A 19,798-nucleotide genomic window follows, 5' to 3' on the forward strand; every position below is an offset into this window, starting at 1 on the left:
GAAACTGTAGATGAGAAGGAAGCTATCTGGGGCAAAATTATCCACCCCTCCCTCTTCCTCAATGTTCAGTAAGAGCCTTAGGAAGTGGATTAAGAGAATAGGTGACTTGCCATATTAAAGTAAACACAGACAGAACATTGGGAGCCCAGGAAAACGCACAGGAGCATGACAGCCACACCAGGCTTCCTGGGGTCTCTATGAACATGGGTACAAAGAGGAAGAGACAACCATGGGGATTACTTTCTCCATCTGGCTCTCCTGGTTGCCTGGATTATATTCTATGAGGTAAAAAAAAAAAAAAGTGATGAATTGGTTCCTCTGTGCCATAAGAACTTCACTTCTATTCTTGGCCCTAATGTGAGGCTATGTCTGCAATTTGCTCCCTGCAAGGCATGGAGATGTCAGGATGTCATGTGGGTACTGGACAGAACAGTCCAGGCTACTCAAAGCTATTCTAGTGATGCTTTTAAGTCTTTCAATGTATTGTCTCATTCACAGAGATGTAAACTTGAAGACTTTGCTTGTAATGGTAGACATTTGTGGTGATGGAAAGTAAGCCATGGGCCTTTTCTAGAACAGTGGTTCTAAACTAGTGGGGCTCAACTCCTCTGGGGGACAAATGACACTTTCACAGGGGTCATCTAAGACCATTTGAAAACACAGATACTTGCAATCCATAACAATAGCAAAACTGCAGTTATCAACTAAGCAACAAAAATAATTTTATGGCTGGGGATCACCACAACATGAGGAACTGTACTAAAGGGTCACAAGATTAGAAAGATTGAGAACCACTGCTCTAATGAAAAAAATGTATTACAGAGTAATATGAAAACTTCCCACATCCAATGTCCAAGGAGGCACAAATTCATGTAGCCAAGTCACAAACAGACCGCAAGAGCAGTCTTTGTCAACTGTGGCTTCACACAGGAGTCCGCAAGGACATCGAAAATATCCTGAGACCCAAGTCTTACCCAACACATCTTCAGAGACCACTGAATAGCTGTGCAATTTTTATGAGACGGCAAGAACTGGTGTCTTCCGAGACTGAACTGCAAGAAGGTTTGATGAAATGTTGGCTCTGCCAGATGACTATCAACTTTCTTCACTTACAATGTCAAGGGCATCAGAACAAACACCGTGCTGTTCACTTGTGCTGAATAACCAGATAGTAATAAATTCGCCATCTCTGTGTCTATCCATGCATTCATTTCCCTTCACATTCTAAAGTTTAATTTTGCACTGAAGAAGAGACAAAATGTGAGTGGTACATGCCTTTAGTCCTAGGACTCAGGAGACAAAGGCCAGCAGATCTCCAGGAGTTCAAGGCCAGCAAGGTTTACATAGAGAGTCCCAGGCTAGCTGGGGATACATAGTGAGACCCTGTCACAGAAGAGGGGGCAGGGAGTAGGAAGAGCTGGGCAGCTTTCCTGCAATAACTTCCTTCGCACCTGTTACTTCCTGTTCTCCCTTTGCAAGCTCCAACAGGAAGAAACAAACACCATGGGGGTGAGGGGTTAAGAAGCTAAACAGCATGGATTGCAGCTGATGTTAAACACCATTAAATAATCACATTTCCATGTACGTGAACAGATTTACAAGAGGATACGCTACTTATCCAGCCGCACAGAGAACCAAACATACGCAACCCACCCAGAGGCTCCTTGGGAGCTAGCTGGAAGTCAGGGACAGATAGCGCTTTCAATCATGGAAGGACCAACGCATAACCCAGTGTCTAACACTCAGAAGATACGCGCTTCCGGTGTCTGCTATATACAGAAAGGAGTTAGCGGAGATGTACATGGAGAAGCTGGGGAAAGGGAATGTTGAAAGGGTATGAAAAGAATAACGTGGTAAACGTGAGCGGGGAGACCACAGGGTGTCCTCCGTACTAAAAGCTACCTCCAGTAAGCAGGAACATGACTTCTTTCTTCTCCCTTAAAGAGGACAGTGCCCCTTCTGGTGCCCGGAACCTTGCATATTCATTGCAAGCTCTGCTTAATGTATAAGCCAGAAGTAGATGTTTGCCCTTCCTATGCCTCTTTTTTTTTCTTGTAAGTTGCCAGTAAACTCTAAATTTTCAGTTATTGAAAAATTTCTGAGATTTTTTTATTTATTAACATTTAATATGTATGGATGTTCTGTCTGCCCGTAAGTCTGGGCACCATGTGCATGCAGGGCCCACGGAGGCCAGAGAAGGTCTTGGATCCCCCTGGACTTGGGTTGCAGATGTGGGTGAACCACTGTGTAGGACCTGGGAATCGAACCCACATTTTCTGGAAGAGAAGCCAATGTTTTTATTCCCCAAGTTTTTCTATTTTGAAGTGTTTCAAATGTAGAGAAAATAGAAGAGCATATTTGGCTTCTCCCTTTCCCAATTGTGACACAGCTGACAGTTCCCTGTCTACATATTTAGTCTAACAGTGTCATTCCATGTCAAACGACACGGAAAATTTTAACACTAATAAGCACACGTCCTTGACATGACTGTCATACTTCAAAATTATTCATTCAAAAATTGAAAATGAAATAAAAATAAATCATTCTTTAAATAAGATCCCAGACCTGATTGTGACATAATAAGGAAAACAAAATGATGGGATCTATGGACCCTTAACACATTCAGATGTACATTTATCTGCAAATAAAAACACACCTGATATGCCTGGCTGAGAGAGTAAAGTGGCCAGGGCACCTTCTTTCATTTTCATTTTATTTTATTATTTAAAAATTGTTTTGAAGACAATGCTCATGTAGCTCAGACCTGCCTCCTATTCACCAAGTAGCTAAGGATGACCTTGAACTTCTAATATTATTGCCACTTCCTAGGAAGTGCTGGAATTATGGACGTGCAGGAACATGGGGGCTAAAGATTGAGCCCTGGGCTTTGTGCATGCTAGGCAAGTACTACAGTCTGAATGGTGTCCTCTGCTCCTGCTGGTGTATCTTCTTAGTGACCAGACTAATATCTACTGTTCTTTCATATAGTGCCATAGTTTGTCTGCACTGAAATCATGTAGCTTATTTCCATTGTGAGGTATTAAGAGTGAAGAGTTTTAATCGATCCAAGATCCATAGACGTGGCACTTTAAAAAGTGATAGGAACAGCAGGGTTGAGCCCAGGACTGGGCACCTAGGGCTTTGCTGGGAGAGAGGAAGTCCCTTTTAAGCCTTCACGGGATGGCCTATGCCTGATTTTCTAGCAGTAAAAAGGATATGACCATATGGGGCTTTTCAAAATTGAAGCAGAACTATGAACAAAATAAACCTTTCTTGTGAATGGCCTAGTTTGTGGTCTTGTGTCATTAGCAACAGCAGGAAGAACTAATATAATAGATAAGAGAAGCTGTCCCCTTGTATGAGAACTACAGAGACTCGAAGTTTTGCTTTCAGCCAAATAGTTTCTTAGAATCCATGAGCACTGACATACTGATATAATGCACCTCAAATGTTACAAGGGCACTGAAAGTCCATGGCCCCCTTAGTCTACTGGCCTCAAAGCTTCCAACAGCCACATGACGTAAAGTAACTCTCTCTTGACATCTGAAATCTGACTGACTGTCTAAGTTTTTAACCCCAAGCTGAGGACGGAACAAACATTAATTACTCCAAGAGAAAAAAGTGAGTATGCTCTAATAACCGAGTCCGGCAGGAATAAATGATTTCTAAAAATCAGTCTTTGGAAATGTCCTAATTCAGTTCAGATTTCCCACACGAGTTGATTTGACAGTCTTCACTCTTGCCCGTCTTGACTTCCCTCAGCTAATCTCTCCTGAAAACTAACTTAGAGACAGACAGCCACCTGCTTTCTCCACCGGAGCCACCTCACCATCAATGAAACAGATTTAATGCAACGATTTCCAGATCATCATATTTCGACATGTCGGAGGGGGAAGGGGAGGGAAGGATCTCCTATCTGCTTCTTGGATGAGGTCTCCAGTTTGGAGCTGTGCTTTCAAAAAAGAAGAAAGCTAACATCTGCCTGCAGATGGAGCCACGGACATAATTTATAGGAGCTGATGTTGAGTAGAAAGCAATGGGTAATGACACCAAGCAATGTGGATTGATGGCCCATCCACAACCACACATTTGTTTCTTATTTAGCTAATGAAGACCGTTTTGGTTCTTTTCTGCTACCACATGCAACCTTTGGACTAAAGAAAAAGCAAACATATATACTTTTTTTTTTTTTTTTGGAGAGGTTCCAAACTTGAGGAGTTCACGGCAGTGCGCTAATAAGAGGCTGGATGTTCTGTCTGTCAGAGATGGCTCACATCAGCTGTTGTACTTACTACAGTTGCTTGGGCTGCTGTCCGAGTCGCACGGAGAGGCACCAGCACAGGAATCGAGGCAGGAACTGTCGAGGCACCCCTGATCTCCTTCTGGACATGGTGTCTGACCTGTGGAAGGGGAAAAGCCCGAGAGCTTTCATCACCTGCCAATCTGCAGCCCTCTGTCTGAAGGACTAAAAATGTCTGCTGGAGCTGTCAGGCGACAGAACTTTAATTTCCTTCCAATCTTGCTCCGAAGATTGAACACATGTGGAATAGGTATGTTCTGGATTCATCCTCCCACCAACTAAGCACAGCCCAGTCTCCAAAAGAATTCTGTGCAAATGAACAAAGAAGAGGCGAACCACACTAAAGGGAAAAACTGATGGTTGCTTATAATGGGGAAAAGTGTATTCTGTTTTTACACAGGTGCCTATACTTTACAAAATAAAATGCAGGTGATGTGAAGTCAAGAGGGTTATACAAAGAGGTTCACATTCTGGTTTGTAAGTGACACCTGAAACTCCAACTCTCCAGTTTAAGAAAAATATTTGCCCTGGCAATCAACGGGGCATCGACATAAACGCCCCATTTCAAGGGTCCTTTATCAGAATGCAAGCCTTTCCCAGCTGCTACCCAGACTTTTAGTATCCCTGGAAAGTATCATTAGCCAAGCTCTGACGACCTAACATCATCGTGGTTTCTTCTTTCCAAATGAATGGCAGCAGCCTTTTCCCTGATGGCTTTTCCTTAAGGTATGTAGAGAGGAAACTGCCTTTGTTGTTGATTTCCTGGTCGTTTGTGGATTAAGTCGATAAAGTAATAAATTGCTACCCGTTCTCTTTCCATCTCTCCCCAACAATTATGGTCACTTACTTTCAGACATGTCATCTGGAATCTAGAATATCCTTCAAGGCAACCTGAGTATGAATAGCCATACATGCACGTATATAATCATGCTTATCCATATCTCTAAGGCAACGTGTACCGTACCGGAATCCTCCTTCCAGCCCTGCTAGTGTGAAATGTTCAGTATCGTCACCTTGCCTAAAAAATGTCACTGTTGTCAGGTAAAGGCATCAGGTTTGTTTGTTTGTTTGTTTGTTTGTTTGTTTTTTCCATCCCTCAAGGCAACCCTAAACATTTTTCGTAAGCGTAAGCTCTTTGTGACATTTTAGGACATCACATATTCAACAGTTCAGCAAATATTAAGTGCCTACTTTGTGGCAAGTCTATGCAACAAGCCAGGAACTGAATGCTGAAAGACAAAAAAGGGCACGGCCTCCTCTGTGCAGTTTCTCTAACATGGATGGCATGAGGGGCAACACCACACGAGGCTGTGAAAGCCTGGCTCTACCAGAGGTGTTTATCAAGAAAAGTCGAAGCAGGCTAGGTCAGGGGGGCCAAAGCTACCCTAGGAAGTGTTCCAGGCTGATGGGATATGTTGTCCTGAGGAGAGAAGGGCTTTCTGAGGAGAAAAAGTGACAGGAAAAGGCCTGTAGAAAAACTCACAGCAAGGTCTTCGCTCGGCATGTAGCCGAAACACACCTCCTGCTTCCTATTTCAAGACCGTCGTTCATGTGGTGCTATGTGGGGGTCTGTCGTGCTCCTCCGAGCTCGCCTCTTCCTAGAGAGCACTGCTCGTTCTTCAGCTTGCTGCTCTAGTATGTCTCCATCAGAAGGCACTCCTTGCCAAGCGTGCACAACACACACAGGAGCACGGCACCCTGGATTCTTTGCAGCCTGGGCTACTTGGTTGGATATCAGCCGTAGGCCTAGTCATCTCACGAGATTCTGAGCTCTATCAGTTGTTTGGTCATTTTCCAGGAGAAAAATGACCCCGTATTAGCCTGGTAACAACATGCAATATTTTCTTAGCTCTACCCAGGCACTCGCCCCGCATGGCACGTATTGTCATCGGAGCTGAACTGTGACCTAGAAAGGTGGAGTGACTCACTTACAGCCACCCAGACAGCAAGGAGAAGAAGCACGGGGCTTGAGGCTTGGCACCAACGTATGAACTGATATGGGGTTTATTAAGTTTGGAAAGCTTCCGTCAGCCCCACGCTGGGAGGTTTTCATACAAAAAAGGTCTTAAAATAACCAGTGTGGAACTTGCCTTTTTTTTTTTTAACAGACACGATCACATTTAAAACCTAACATGCTTAATTTCCTTTTTCTGTTTAAGTTCCATGCACAGATATTATGTTCTTTTTAAAGTATATTTAAATCTGTTGCTCAGCAAATGTGAAACATTAAACTGCTTCCACGAACACGGCCAAATTAGGATGCAGTTACACTTAATTTCATGAGCCAATTCTTTCGATTTGGAATCACATTTAACCGCATGCTACAGGCTGAAGTTTTCTCGTTATTAAGCCTAATAAAGAGAAGGCTCCACAGAGGTCTCCATAGAATCTGACTATGTGGCTTCTTCTCTAGCCTGCATCCTTGGGAAGGAATTTCTAACCTGTGCTGCTTAGGCATTACATGTTTGCGGAGGAGAAAGGTGACCAGAGAATCTGAAAGTATCTGTACGGAAATCCTGCTTAAGCAACCTGCAGAGGTTCTGTTTTGTTTCCCAAAGAAGGATCCACCAGTACAAACATGCTGTGGGGGGTGGGGACGCTGGGGGACACTCACTGTCACTGCAGTGTTCCTCATCGCTGCCGTCCTTGCAGTCTTCATCTCCATCACACTGGAAGGTGCCAGGGATGCACTGCCCACTTCTGCATTCCACCAGGCCCTGGCTGTGACAAGCTGGGGAAGGCCAGGAGACCGGTCATCTTGCTCATGACTCCTCTTACTTTTCAGGCAAGTGATGCCTGATTTATCAGGTGTCACTGACAAACGACACGTTGTACGCACACAAAGGGGCGCAGCACTCCAGGAATTTTTGGAATGGAGGGTTTTCTTTCTTTCGAGAACCTTCTCTTCATTATAAAAGAGTGCTTATTAAGAACTAGGTGCTTTTCAGTGATACTGGCAATGATAAAAAATGCAGTTTATAAGGGGTGTATTTTGTGGCAAGAACTGTGGTAGATGAGGCAAGTGTATAAAGCTCAGATCCTTGTAAACAAACGTTTCAGCCCTTGTACAAATGAAGAAACTGAAGTTGAGAGAACGCAACACCCATTTCTTTTTTTTTTTTTTTTTTTTTTGACTAACTCCATGTTTTCCTCCAATTTTGAAAGTCATTTAAGGTTCTTAAATTACTTTTTTCCCTTTTTTCTTAAATTTTTCATCAATTACACTTTATTCATTCTGCATCCCCCCATAAGCCCCTCCCTCCTCCCATCCCAATCCCACCCTCCCTCCTCCCTCTGCTTGCATGCCACTCCCCAAGTCCACTAATAGGGGAGGTTCTCCTCTCCTTTCTGATCTTAGTCTGTCAGTTCACATCAAAAGTGGCTGTATTGTCCTCTACTGTGGCCTGGTAAGGCTGCTCCCCCCCCAGAGGGAGGTGATCAAAGAGCAACACCCATTTCTAAGTCACATGGCTGCTAGGGGGCAGAGGAAGAACATGAAAACAGCTTTGTCTGTAGCTACACCCAAACCTTCCATTCCTTAGCTTCCCAACCTAATGAGCCAACGAAATAATGTGTTTGAAAGAACTCCCATAGGACTACTTTACTGTCTAGCTTATTTTTGACTGTTATTTGAAAGGAGGGTGTCTGATTACCTTTAGTTTTCTGATTCTTGTGATTTCTCAAAATTGTATACTTCCTGTGTTTGAAAGCCTAAGACAGCCATGTGTCACGTGACCTCAGGCTCCATTGAATTGCCGTCTAATGTTAATACCCACTTCTTGACTCAAGGCTTCTCAGCAGATGTGCTTTATTTGGCCATCATGGCCTTGCTCTCCCCAGTACTCTGATACAGCCATTCCATCCCATTGGCTTACAAAGCAAGGGCCTCAAATTAAATAGGAAAAGGGAAGAGAAAGCCAGGTATCATGTTTATGAAACTTTTTATACAGCTTTCTTTTGTGTCAAAATATAAACTATGTTATCTACACTTCTATTTTTGCCTCAAAGTATAAGGCAAGTAAATATCCAACTTCATATACAACATCTATGAGGTCTGAGCTTACAGATTTAGCTAATGACAAATCAAAAACACTGGGGCAAACATTCACGCTAAACATGCACAGAATATTTTCCGTATTATTATCTCTTATGTAATTCAGTGTAACAACTGTTTATAGAGCTTTCACATTGTATTGTGCATTGTAAGTGAACTAGAGATGACTTCAAGTACCCAGGAAAAGTGAGTCAATTTAACACAAGTATGCATGCCTTTCCATTGCACCCACCTGGGCATCCTGAGCCAGCGTCCTGTCATCAATGCAGACACCACAGTGAAACATTGTACCAACTCTTTCCACTAAGTGAGCTAAAGGGTTTACTTCAGTGATGTGAGATACATCGCTTTAATCATTTCAAGTCAGGTTGTACTATTTCAACATGTAGCTGTTACTATTAACTATTATTTGTTTCATTTCTGTCTTCTGAGGGATAGCATGTTTTCCAAGAGGAAAAAAAAATGTGGTTAACAATCATACTTGTCATGGGTTGATGTGAGAACAAGTTCTCATTCATCTAGAAACATAGCCTGCTATAAAATGGTAATTACTATCACACACTTTCTGAGTTACTATAGGATCATAACCTGCTCCCTTCTCTCTGGCACTTCCCCCATGGACTCCCACAAATGGCCCCCGAGAACGTGCTTGGAGGCTCATCTGCTCATATATAATTTGCAGAGAAGTGGGGGGGGGGGATCTCCGTGGTGTCTGGGAAGAGAATTGATTGCTCTTAGAAAAGTCATAGATAGATGAAGGATACGTGGGCAGCAAGAGAAAAAGCAGGCAGTGCTGGGCCATATCAGCCAATTTCAGCTTGGAATTGGAAAAGAGGGGCTTGAAGTCAGAGCTATGCTGTTACTGTTCTCACATCTCTTGAATGCTGTATTCGTAGACAGAAGACAGAATCAGACAGAACCAAGGCTCATGAGTCCTGAGGGCAGTTAACATAATGGACTTTGATTTCATTACGATCTAAACAAGCAAAATGAGCCACCCTGGGGGAACTCACAGCAGTTGACCTCGTCAGATTTGTCCACGCAGTCATGGTCCCCATCGCACACCCATTCGGCTGCAATACAGCGCCCGTCTCCACAGCGGTGCTCTTTTGCAGGATTGCAATCTGGAGAAAAGAAAAAAATCAGGAAGAGGAGACAGAGCATGGGAAACACTTAAGAAGGCCTGTGCTGCTCACAGTCCAGCTGAAGAGACTCTCCTTTCATTCCAGTTCCATCACTAATGCGCCTCGGATGAATCCGGCCAAGTTCAAATGCTACCTTCCCACGTGCCCAATCCTCACTGTGTGCAAAGACTCATCCGTTTCTGAGGACAGGTGTTCCAACTATTGCCATGTCTTGTTTCTTCATTAGGAAAAGAATCTACTACTTTTACACTGGGTTAAGTGAACTGAATAAGCTTTGAGCTTCGGGATGCAAATAAGATGTGTCCATAGCAAGTCTGCTGTGTTCCTAAAAATTACAGCATCTCCTGGCAAGGTGGAAAGATGAGAGTTTTCTTATGGCATCCGTCCTGATGCTAAGCCTAGGTTTTCTGCTGGATTATCTTAATCTATAGCTCATGTTTGAAAGAACTGTTAAGCAAGAACAGAAAACCACTGTGACTGTTTTTATGATTTCTTTGCATCTGGATACATACTCTGCCCCAATCCACACATTCTTAGAATTCAGCAAGTGGGAAGTAGAGGATTTTACTAAGTGACAAGTTTCTTCTCTTAAAAAGAAGAATTCATAGACAGTTTTGCTCTGAGGGATGTTGTGACATAACAGCTCTATGGGAGATACAGATTCACAAATAGCAGAAGCAATAATGAGAAAGTCTTATGTGTCTCCATGAAGGTGGCCATTGTCATAGTCTCCTGAACAACAAAGGACCGTAAGGTGTATTTTAGAGAAATAAAGCAGAGACTCTGGAAGGTATGTTGTAGAGAAAAGAAGTAAACACAGAGAGGATGCTTGGACAGGAACCAGAAGATCCATTCATGCTCAGCCCACCAAAGACAGAGAACAGGGCAGAGGGAAGACTATGCTGTCTGCTATGTAGTGAAGACATCTTGAAACCACAGACTTTGTGACTTCTGCTCATCTTCAGAGGTCTTTGGTACTAACAATCCTTTTTTTTTGACACATGAACTACCCACTAACGTGCCCAGATCCTAAACTGGTCCTGCTGTGGCACTTTCCCAACCGCCCTTTTCCCTTACTTCATTGAAAGGGAGGGGTGTGGATTAGATGAACTGTAAGGATTCTTCACACTGGATTCTGTGATGGATAGGATTACAATTCTCTTCCTCCTTTATCCCGAATAGGGGCAGCCCCACATATATCTAATCACTATTGAGTGGTTTGTACACCTAGAGTTTTCAATATTTTATGGATTTGGTGAAGAGAAGTTAGATCACACTCCTAAAAACTACCAAATATCCCAGCTTGGCACTATTTTCTGAAGATCTCCACTCCAAGACTGTCTTTGCCTCACACTCCAATCCTTTCCAGCATCCATTTAGATAGTCTCTAATGTCAACCATTGTCCAACATTTGTCTTCATTCCAGCTTTCCCTTTGGTACACATTGCAAAGATCGTGCTGTCAATAATATATTGCCCAGAAATGTAAAACTAATCACAAAGCTATAAAGATCAAAAAGCAAGAGTTATTTTGCTGGCTTAGATTCAAAAGATGTGATGCAGAATTGAATATGCTCCTTAACAGGAAGGTTTGTGTTTGGAAAGACAAGAAATCAGCATTTGCATATAAAGCCAATCCATCATCCTAACCCCTGGCAAATGCACCATGCAAGGAGTCACTCCAGTGTCTGAAATTCAGATGCTGGGGAGGGTGGGATTCTTTGGTCACATGATAATACTTTATAATATATGTCTCAGCAAAGTTTTTCTCAGGAGCTCAAAATCCGAACATGAAACAGCCCCAGCCAGAGGAGAAACAGAACAGGACACAGAAAAACACTAGCACTTTGCCTGCTCCATTATCTTTCCACTCTGCTTCCTCAACATGCCCTTAGAGTGACTGTTGGGTGAGGAGTAGAATGCTCATCATAAGGCACGGCTGAGACCAGTGTCTGGACAAACTCTTCTTTCTCAAAGAGGAGGAGGGTTGTTGTTTATCTCGTTTCACAACCAAAGTTGTTTAGTAAAGAGACAGATACGTGTCCTTGGTCATAAATAATCAAATCCTTTGAGGGATCAATGTTACTTACCACAGTTTTGCTCATCGCTCAGATCCCCACAGTCGTCATACCCATCACACACAAGGCTGCGGTTGAGGCACTTGCCTGTGTGACAGTGAAACAGATCCTCGCTGCAGTCTGCAAACAAGGGAAGTGGTAGACCTGTCATCGGGGCAGCACTCTACAGTAGTATCTAGTTGGACAGAGGCTAGGAGGGGAGAGGAACCTTGGTGTTGTCCTGACCCATGCCTATTGTCTTATAGGTAAGGAGTCGGAGATGTTCAACTGCAGAATCACTGAAGGACCAGGGCCAGGCCACTGACTCCCAAGTCAAGTATTCTTATCCCTTTCTAAAAGTCTATTTGCCTTCTACCTTACATTGCCTGAAAGGTCTTTGGCAATCAAAGATGAGAAAAAAGACCTGCCTGGGTCACCAGGGTAGGTAATGTAGTCTGTGCTTATCTGGAATGGATGGCTTTGGTGGAAGATGTGTAGCTTTTTCTAAACACACCTCCTTTACAGGGAAAATCTGGGTTGGTGTCATCACTGTGACACGGCCATCTACACTGCAGTGCAGTCATTCCCTTCCACACAAACATCATGGGTCCTGTCACTGGGCGTTTCATACTGCAGTCCTCAGGTAAGCAAGCACTTCCCCAAGATTATGGTGACAATATGAGAATAAGTGATATGTAAAACTTAGCAAGGTTACGGTTAATGTGGAAATAAACTACATGCGGGGAAAGGATTTTGTGAGTGAGAATTTCTGGAACAATGCTGCGACTAGAAAGGCTGGTTGACTTTGATTAGAGTTCAATGATGTAGGGAAATTGAATGTTGCAAGCCCAGAGCCATCTTTATCGTCATTACGATACTTATTGCCGCAGCCAGTTCCGATGATACCGGATAAGCTAGGGTCAGATGGAAGGGGAGGAGGACCTCCCCTATCCGTGGACTTGGAGAGGGGCATAGGAGGAGATGAGAAAAGGAGGGTATGATTGGGAGGGGAGGAGGGAAGAGACTACAGCTGGGATACAAAGTGAATAAACTGTAATTAATATAAAAAATTAATTTAAAAAGATACTTATCGCCCCCTTCTTTGTGTGACCTACAATCTGGATGACCTTTTGGAATGTGTAAACAGACCATCAGTTTCCACCAACCAAAGGCTAAGAATGCAGCCAGTTAGCACCTGAGGCCTGTACATGAGATTTCCCTGCTCTTGTGTAACCCACCAACATGAAGCATTTGAAGCGTCTTGACTTACAGTTTTTATTGTTTCGTTGCTATAAAACTTCATGGAACTGCTATCATGTTGGAACCCGGTAAAGCTGAATCTGTGTTCCTGGGCCATTGTCACTCATATTTAGCTCCAGAAAAAAAAAAAAAAACCCAACAATTTCTTGTGTTCCTTTGAGATGAGAGCTGTTTCCTTTGCTGACAGTTTATCAGTAATATGAGGAACATAGGACTTGTCCTTGGGTGGGACTCTTGTGTTAGTTCTGATGTCTACTACCTGTGGAACTACTAGGGTATTCAGCTCTACCAGTCTCTAAAGTCGGTGTCTGAAATTAGAATAAAATAATAATAAATAATGTTTTGGAGAAAGTTTAACAAAAATGAAATGTGCAAGATGCCAAGCCAGTTTAATGAGAAAAGGGATAGTCATGTTAAATCTGGTATTTGGATATTAAATACCAATGAGTAGATTATGAACTCTAACCTCCAGCTCAAATCATATGTAAAAATTAACTCAGAATAAATTACATACCTAAATGTATGAGTAAATATCATAAAACCTCTAAAAGAAAACATAAGAAGAAAGTCTTTGTGACTTGGATTAGGCAAATAATTCTTAGATAAGACATCAAATGTATAAACTATTCAAGATATCATTGATGAAATGAAAAGACAAGCAAAAGTGCAGAAAAGTATCTGTAAAACATACTTAAGTTTCAAATCCAGCATGCACATGTGCTGATAAGCACACACACACACACACACACACACACACACACACTATGTAACAATACAATTGCAGGTAGAAGACTTGAATAAAAGCCTTTTTGAAGATACACAAATGGCCAAAAAGTATATAAAAGGTGTTCAACATTTCTAGGTGTTAAAGAAAGGCAATTTTGGACCACAAAAAATTCTCTTATACATTCAATTCCTAGAACCAAGAAAGAAAGAAAAAAAAAAGTAAATCCAAGTAACAGTGAAGATTTTGTAAAACAGGAACTCCCACAAAAAGCTGGGGAGGATATAAAAGAACTCCACTACAGAAAGAGTTTGGCAGCCTCTTAAGAAGGAACTGCAACTTTGTCACACAACTAATTCATGTTTTCTATTCTTAAGAGTCTGTCCAAGAGGAATTAAATGTGATTCACACAAGATCTTGCATGTGAACATTCACAGCAGCCTTATTCTTCACAGCCCTGAACTAAGCCGTCAAAATGTTCACCAGCTGATGAACGGACAACGATAGAGAGTGCATGCTTGCAGTGGGATACTTTAATCTAGAGATTAAAGAAACCAAATGCCTAGTGTATTATGGGACTGTAATGGCCCAGGATTATGGAGGAAGTGTTGAGGAGAGCTTCAGCTTGGATACTTCAGATGAGGATGGCAGGAGCTGGCTTTCTCCCCACTCTGAACCTGGCGCCTTACAGCAGGCTCCCCTACCATCAACCCTAGTAAGAATTTATTACCTGGACAGTGAAGCATGCAAATGAAGTATCTTTCAACACCTCTGTCCTGGCCAATTGTACACAGCCACACAAACCTTGCCCCAGAGACACTCCCTTTCCCCATCCCCCAATAAACAAACCAGTTCTCTGAAGCTGTTCCCAGGTGTGTGCTCTTTGCCTCTGCACTCACCACACAACCAAGATCCTGCCTGTACCCACCCTCCCTGGCCAACCTTCACTTCCTCCACTCTAGCCTGGTAAGCAACAGGCCTGAAAAACCTAAGGGAAGAAGGGGCACTATTTGTGACAAGATTAATTAACCTCATAATGCTCTGTTAGTGAAAGGAAACGGAACCAAAGTCTTCGAACTGTGTTACCCATCTATGGAACTCCCAGAAGACAGCAAATTTATAAAGACAGATTTCAGTGCAACGGTTTCCAGTGTCTGGAGGGTTAGGAATGGGCAGATGGTTGGGAGAGAAAATTGGAACAAACTGAAAAATTTTGATGACTGGATTTTGATAATGGTTGTACAGGTCTGTAAATTCACTAGAGCCTAGGGGTGAAATTTACAGAACACAAATTATACCTCAAACAACTTCTGTGAAATGTTTTGTCCCTCGTTTAGTAATTGAATTTCAAAAATGTGTTGTCTTCCTTGCTAAAACTAAGTTGAGGTAAAAATAGCTTATTATAGGAAGGTTGTTTTTCCTCATTTAAAATAAAAAAGAACAAGATTAAGTTTGTTCAGGTTGTTAAGAAGGACAACTAAAAATGAGAGGTCTTTGCCATTGATCAGTTGAACAGTTCATATGCATCTATTTCAAGAAAACTTTCTTCTGTGAGGAAGTTAGAATTCCCTCATCTCAAGAATAATATGGGCCTTGGAGATCCTCTACAGCAATTTCAAGGAAATATATATATATTATTTATTTTACATATTATATTTATATATATATACATATATGTATTTGGAAACAGCTTCAGAGAAGTAGTTTATTGGGAGGTGGGAGGAAGGGAGTATTTATGCCCCTGGGGAGGAGGCCAGGGTCTTTGGGGCAAGAGAATGACTATATATATAATTTATATATATGTATATAGAAATATATATACTATGCTTAAATGTATACAGAAAATTTTAATCACTTTTTATTTGTTTTATTTCTCCCAGCCTGAATAATTTTCAAACAAGGGCGGAATAACAAAGGAAAATATAAGAACTAAGAGGAGATGCCAGTCTTATTCCCATTTCCTCCTGTGTGACAGAGGGTACTCTTTTCCTATGCTGTACCCCTCTTGCTGAGTGAGGTGTAGGAAAGCTGAGGGCAGGAAAAGATGATCTTGCTTTTGATATCCGCAAGGCACATTCAGGAGTGTGCGCTGAGATGTGTATAATTCTTTGAAAAGGTTTAGAAGGACTTTTTCATTTTTCCTTTGTTTTAATTAAATTGTTCTTAGGATATCTTGAATTACAGAACAAGCATTAGCCAGGAAAATAGTCATTTTCACTTACCTCTCAGTGTAAGAATCCAGGCATCCCCAGGGAGGGGACGGGAAGACTGGAAACCATGAATAAAATTCTTTTCAAGCAGCATGTTTAGTTTTTTTGATGGTATGAGCACTGGGGAATCAAATACTCCATTTAGAATCTGATTGACCTAAGGGCACACCAAAATTTTCCAGAAGTTTCTGTGTCCTCTGTGAAACCTATTTTGGCTCTTTGGTAATCCCTACTAAAGCACCTCATCAGAGATATTTTTTTTACTATTAGCATTTTCTTTTGCTAATCTCCCTCAGAAATTGAAAGGGTATAGGCATTTAAAAAAAATAGCATTCACGTACTCCCAAATTCAGCTTCCATTGTCTGGTCCTCCTCAGTGAGAAGAGCCTTTCAGAAGTTAGATACCAAATTAGCTGCACTTAGAGAACAGCCTGTTACTTCCGAAAGGGCCCCTCAGATCAGTAAACACTGAGAACCTTAACCAAGCACACTGCACAGCCAGGAACCCACAGCAAACAGCCAAGATCACAGTGGCTCCTTTTATTGGCGTAAATGTTTATTTGTGCTGAAAAGAGATGCGGTCAGTGCAATTTGGGGCCAAGAGATCATAATTTTCCAAAGGAGCTTGTTGACATTTTTCTTGCTCAGTTCAAGCATAATTTTTGCCTAGGTGTTTTTATACCCCTCGCTTTTTTTTTTTTTTAACAGAGAACTTGGTGGAAAAATGTTTCTTCTGGAAATCTTCCATGTAAATATTTACTTCAGGCAGGCACCTGATAAACACACCATTAACCTTTGTCCCCCAGAACTAAGTTAAAGCCGAACACTAAGAAACAGAAAGCCTTTTTAGCAAGGACTCTCCTCCATTTGTACAGCCTCCCACTCTATAAACATAAGTTGATTTGTCTCAAGAAGTAGGTGGGGAGGGGTTAACTTTCTATTCACAGAACTTCATAGAGTAAAGGTCATTTCACACAGCACTGTGTTATGGCCAGAGAGGCTGAAAGGCTTGTCTGGCTCTGCCTCACCCCCTGAGAGACCTGGAAGAAGAGGCTGGCCTTGGTGAATACCTGGATTTTCTTTCCTCATGCTGACTGCCTCTGGAGGAGGGTCCTGCCATTCCACTGGTACCTTAGATGGAGTAATTGACAGCTCCTTGGGAGTGGATGTTTATTTAGTAGCATCCTTGACTGAAAACCGTTAGACAGTGTGAGCATCCCTCTCACACTCACAGCTGTAGCAGCGAGAATGTCTCCATGTGTTGTGAAATAACACCTCCAGGCTTGAGAACCACTGTCCTAGCACATAAACATAAAGTACAGGTCTAGCTTAAATCCTCAGTTTCCCCCGGGCGTCTCTCCATATCCTTGTTCCTAGTGACACCGTTTTCTAATTTAGTGTCACTGCATTCATACCATCTTGCTTGATTTTACATTTCGTGTATCATTCTTTTCAAGTGACGTATTTGAAATGCCGTATTTAGGATCTGATTTAATCTTTAAGGCTTAATGGTATCTCAGAAATCACAAAATCCCATCTTCTGGGAGTGTTGCCGAGACAGTAGCACAGACTGCCTGCGTTGGGCCTGTCAACCACCAGTTAGGAAGGATGGAGGGAATCCTAGAGCTCCAACTCTCCCTGGCAAAAGACTGACTATAGAAAGGTCCTGGCTGGAAGGGTGGAAGTCAATGTCTTCAATCCTTTTCCCAATGAGGACCTCACCAAACTCTGACAGATAGTCCCTAACCCTTAGTCACACAAGAGGACACCAGTTAAACTCTGCTTCCCAAAACAAAGCAAAAAGTCAACAATATGAAAAGGTGCAGGAGGCTGACAGGGGCAAAATGTGAGAGTAATTGGAATGCATTTTATATATGAAAGAAAATGTCCAAGACAACTTAATTAACAACAACAACAACAACAAAAATGATTTAATGTTCTCTGTGTTTGTATATTATTCTCCTGATTAGACCAAAAATCTGTGAAGAAAGCAACCAAGATGTAACATGTTCAAGATATAACATATCTGCTGACTGGGTTTCTACACCATGGGTTCACAGAGAGCTGAAGCTTAAGAACCCACAATTGTTTGGGGGAGTCAGTGTTTTCGCAGAGCCACTGCTCTAAGTGGATTTTTGCAAACATTTGAAGCTCTTTCCTTGCTTATCAAATGAGATACTTCTATTATTCAGATGGAACGCTTTCTAGTAGTTACATGCACTCTTATTTTAGGGGAAAAAAAGATTTCTAGAAAATAGAAATCTCATTATGTCCTTAACGGCAACCATGAGGGGCGCCATTTTGCTCCACCTCACTCTTCCTCTGTGCTCTTCTGCCTCATTTCAGGTCCAGAAAAACACCAGCCACCCAAGCACATGCTGTCATCTCTAAGACTGTGAGCCAAATGACCAACACCCAAACAAAACACATGCCTCCCCCATAAGAACCCTAGCCTTCCTCCTTTTCAATTGTTTCTCTAGGGTATCTGTCTCAGACACGAATAATACAATGGAGGAGGCAGAGACGGGCTTCACATCAGTGAAAAGTGCCACTTGTCTTGGGAAGCTGTGCCACGGCTATACAGGGTTTACATCCAACAACTCAGTTCTAGAGATAATCTTGTTTCCACTTTGCTCATGAAGAAATGGAGGCAAAGACAGGTAGAATGTGCCCAGGTTCCCAGAAACAGGAGTGGTAAGTACAGAAATATAGGAAAGTAGGTAGCCTGACTCAAGCACCTACAATACTGATCACCATATTGTAAGGCACTCCTTACGGTTAGGTGACCACTCTCAACAAAAACAATCGAACAACAACAATAGCAACAAGCCAAGTTTACCAGTGTTTCCCAGAGCTCAGAGCAAATGGCTTCCAGCAGTATTTGATGGATTTTGTGTGCCAAAAAGTAAACAGTCATACCACCATGAACCCACCCCAAACTCTTCTGATCTTGGAAGCTAGCAGAGTCAGGCTTGATTAGTTTTTGGATTGGAGAAGTTTTTGAGCCCAAGTATGTGGACTAGTTTCTTTGGGGCTTGCTTTTGTGGTTAGACTTGCTTATTTTATCTTATGTGCATGAGTGGTTTTGCTTGCTTATATGTCTGTGCACCACACGCATGTTTGGTGCCCTTGGAATCCAGAGAAGGGCACCAAACCCCCTGGAACTGGAGCGACAGACGGTTGTAAACCATCATGTGGGTGCTGGGAATCAAATCTGGGTACTCTTCAAGAACAATGAGTATTCTTTACTGGTAAGCCATTCAGCTCTGTGGGGCTTTTAGGCAATCTATACCTATAAACGCCTGCCATGTGGTAGTTTTTGCAGCCCCTGCTTCAACTGTTCAATGGTTACCCAGCCAAAGTCTATAGAACATCAGCAACAACAGAGATGTGCTGCCTTCTGGTCCAGAGTCTACCTGCTGGGTTACCTGGGCAGCTGCCCAAAAGCACTTCCTCCTAAACTCACCTCCAGGTCAATTACATCAGTATCCTTTCAGTGGGGAGAAGGTGCTTCCTGAGGATGCTAACGCACTCAGCAAAGGCTGAGGAAAGCCCAGGTTATAGGCACAGCCTGCCTTGAACGGCAGCATGAAAAAAAAAAAATTCTAAGTGTTCCTAATTTTTCCAAAAATCTTTCTGTTACGTAACTAAGATTGCTCCAAGTAGTTAGGAATAATGTTCAATAAATCCCTAAAGAATAGACTGACATACAAGACAAAATTAGTTCTAAAGGAAAGCAGTAAGGGGTACTTACAGTTACGCTCTAACGGTCAGTTACCACCCAGGGCAGCTGGGACAAAACATTTTCTTGTCATATGAGTGATGAGACCATCACCTAATTCATGAAAGCTGAACTTGGGTGAACAAGGCCAATTCAAAAGCAGCACATATGACAGAAAACATGTTAAGTTTGGAACTTTCGGCCTGGAGAGATATCTCAGAGGTTAAGAGCACTGGCTGCTCTTCCAGAGGTCCTGAGTTCAATTCCCAGCAACCACGCAGGCTCATAACTATCTATAGTGAGATCTGATGCCCTCTTCTGGCATGCA

General features: G+C 42.4%; 1 protein-coding gene across 2 annotated transcripts in view; it reads right to left on the bottom strand.

Annotated features, from left to right (window-relative positions):
- The window catches only part of Corin (corin, serine peptidase), a 197,164-nt gene that overhangs the window by 55,737 nt on the left and 121,629 nt on the right, over positions 1-19,798 (bottom strand). For both annotated transcript variants that reach the window (XM_060380731.1, XM_060380730.1), the window contains exons 7-10: positions 11,589-11,696; positions 9,368-9,478; positions 6,915-7,031; positions 4,293-4,400 (exon numbers count right to left, since the gene is read on the bottom strand). In XM_060380731.1, coding sequence (XP_060236714.1) covers positions 4,293-4,400; positions 6,915-7,031; positions 9,368-9,478; positions 11,589-11,696 — 444 coding nt within the window. The remainder of the gene's footprint in view (positions 1-4,292; positions 4,401-6,914; positions 7,032-9,367; positions 9,479-11,588; positions 11,697-19,798) is intronic.

This window comes from Meriones unguiculatus, chromosome 3 (genome assembly GCF_030254825.1).
Source record: "Meriones unguiculatus strain TT.TT164.6M chromosome 3, Bangor_MerUng_6.1, whole genome shotgun sequence".
NCBI lineage: Eukaryota > Metazoa > Chordata > Mammalia > Rodentia > Muridae > Meriones > Meriones unguiculatus.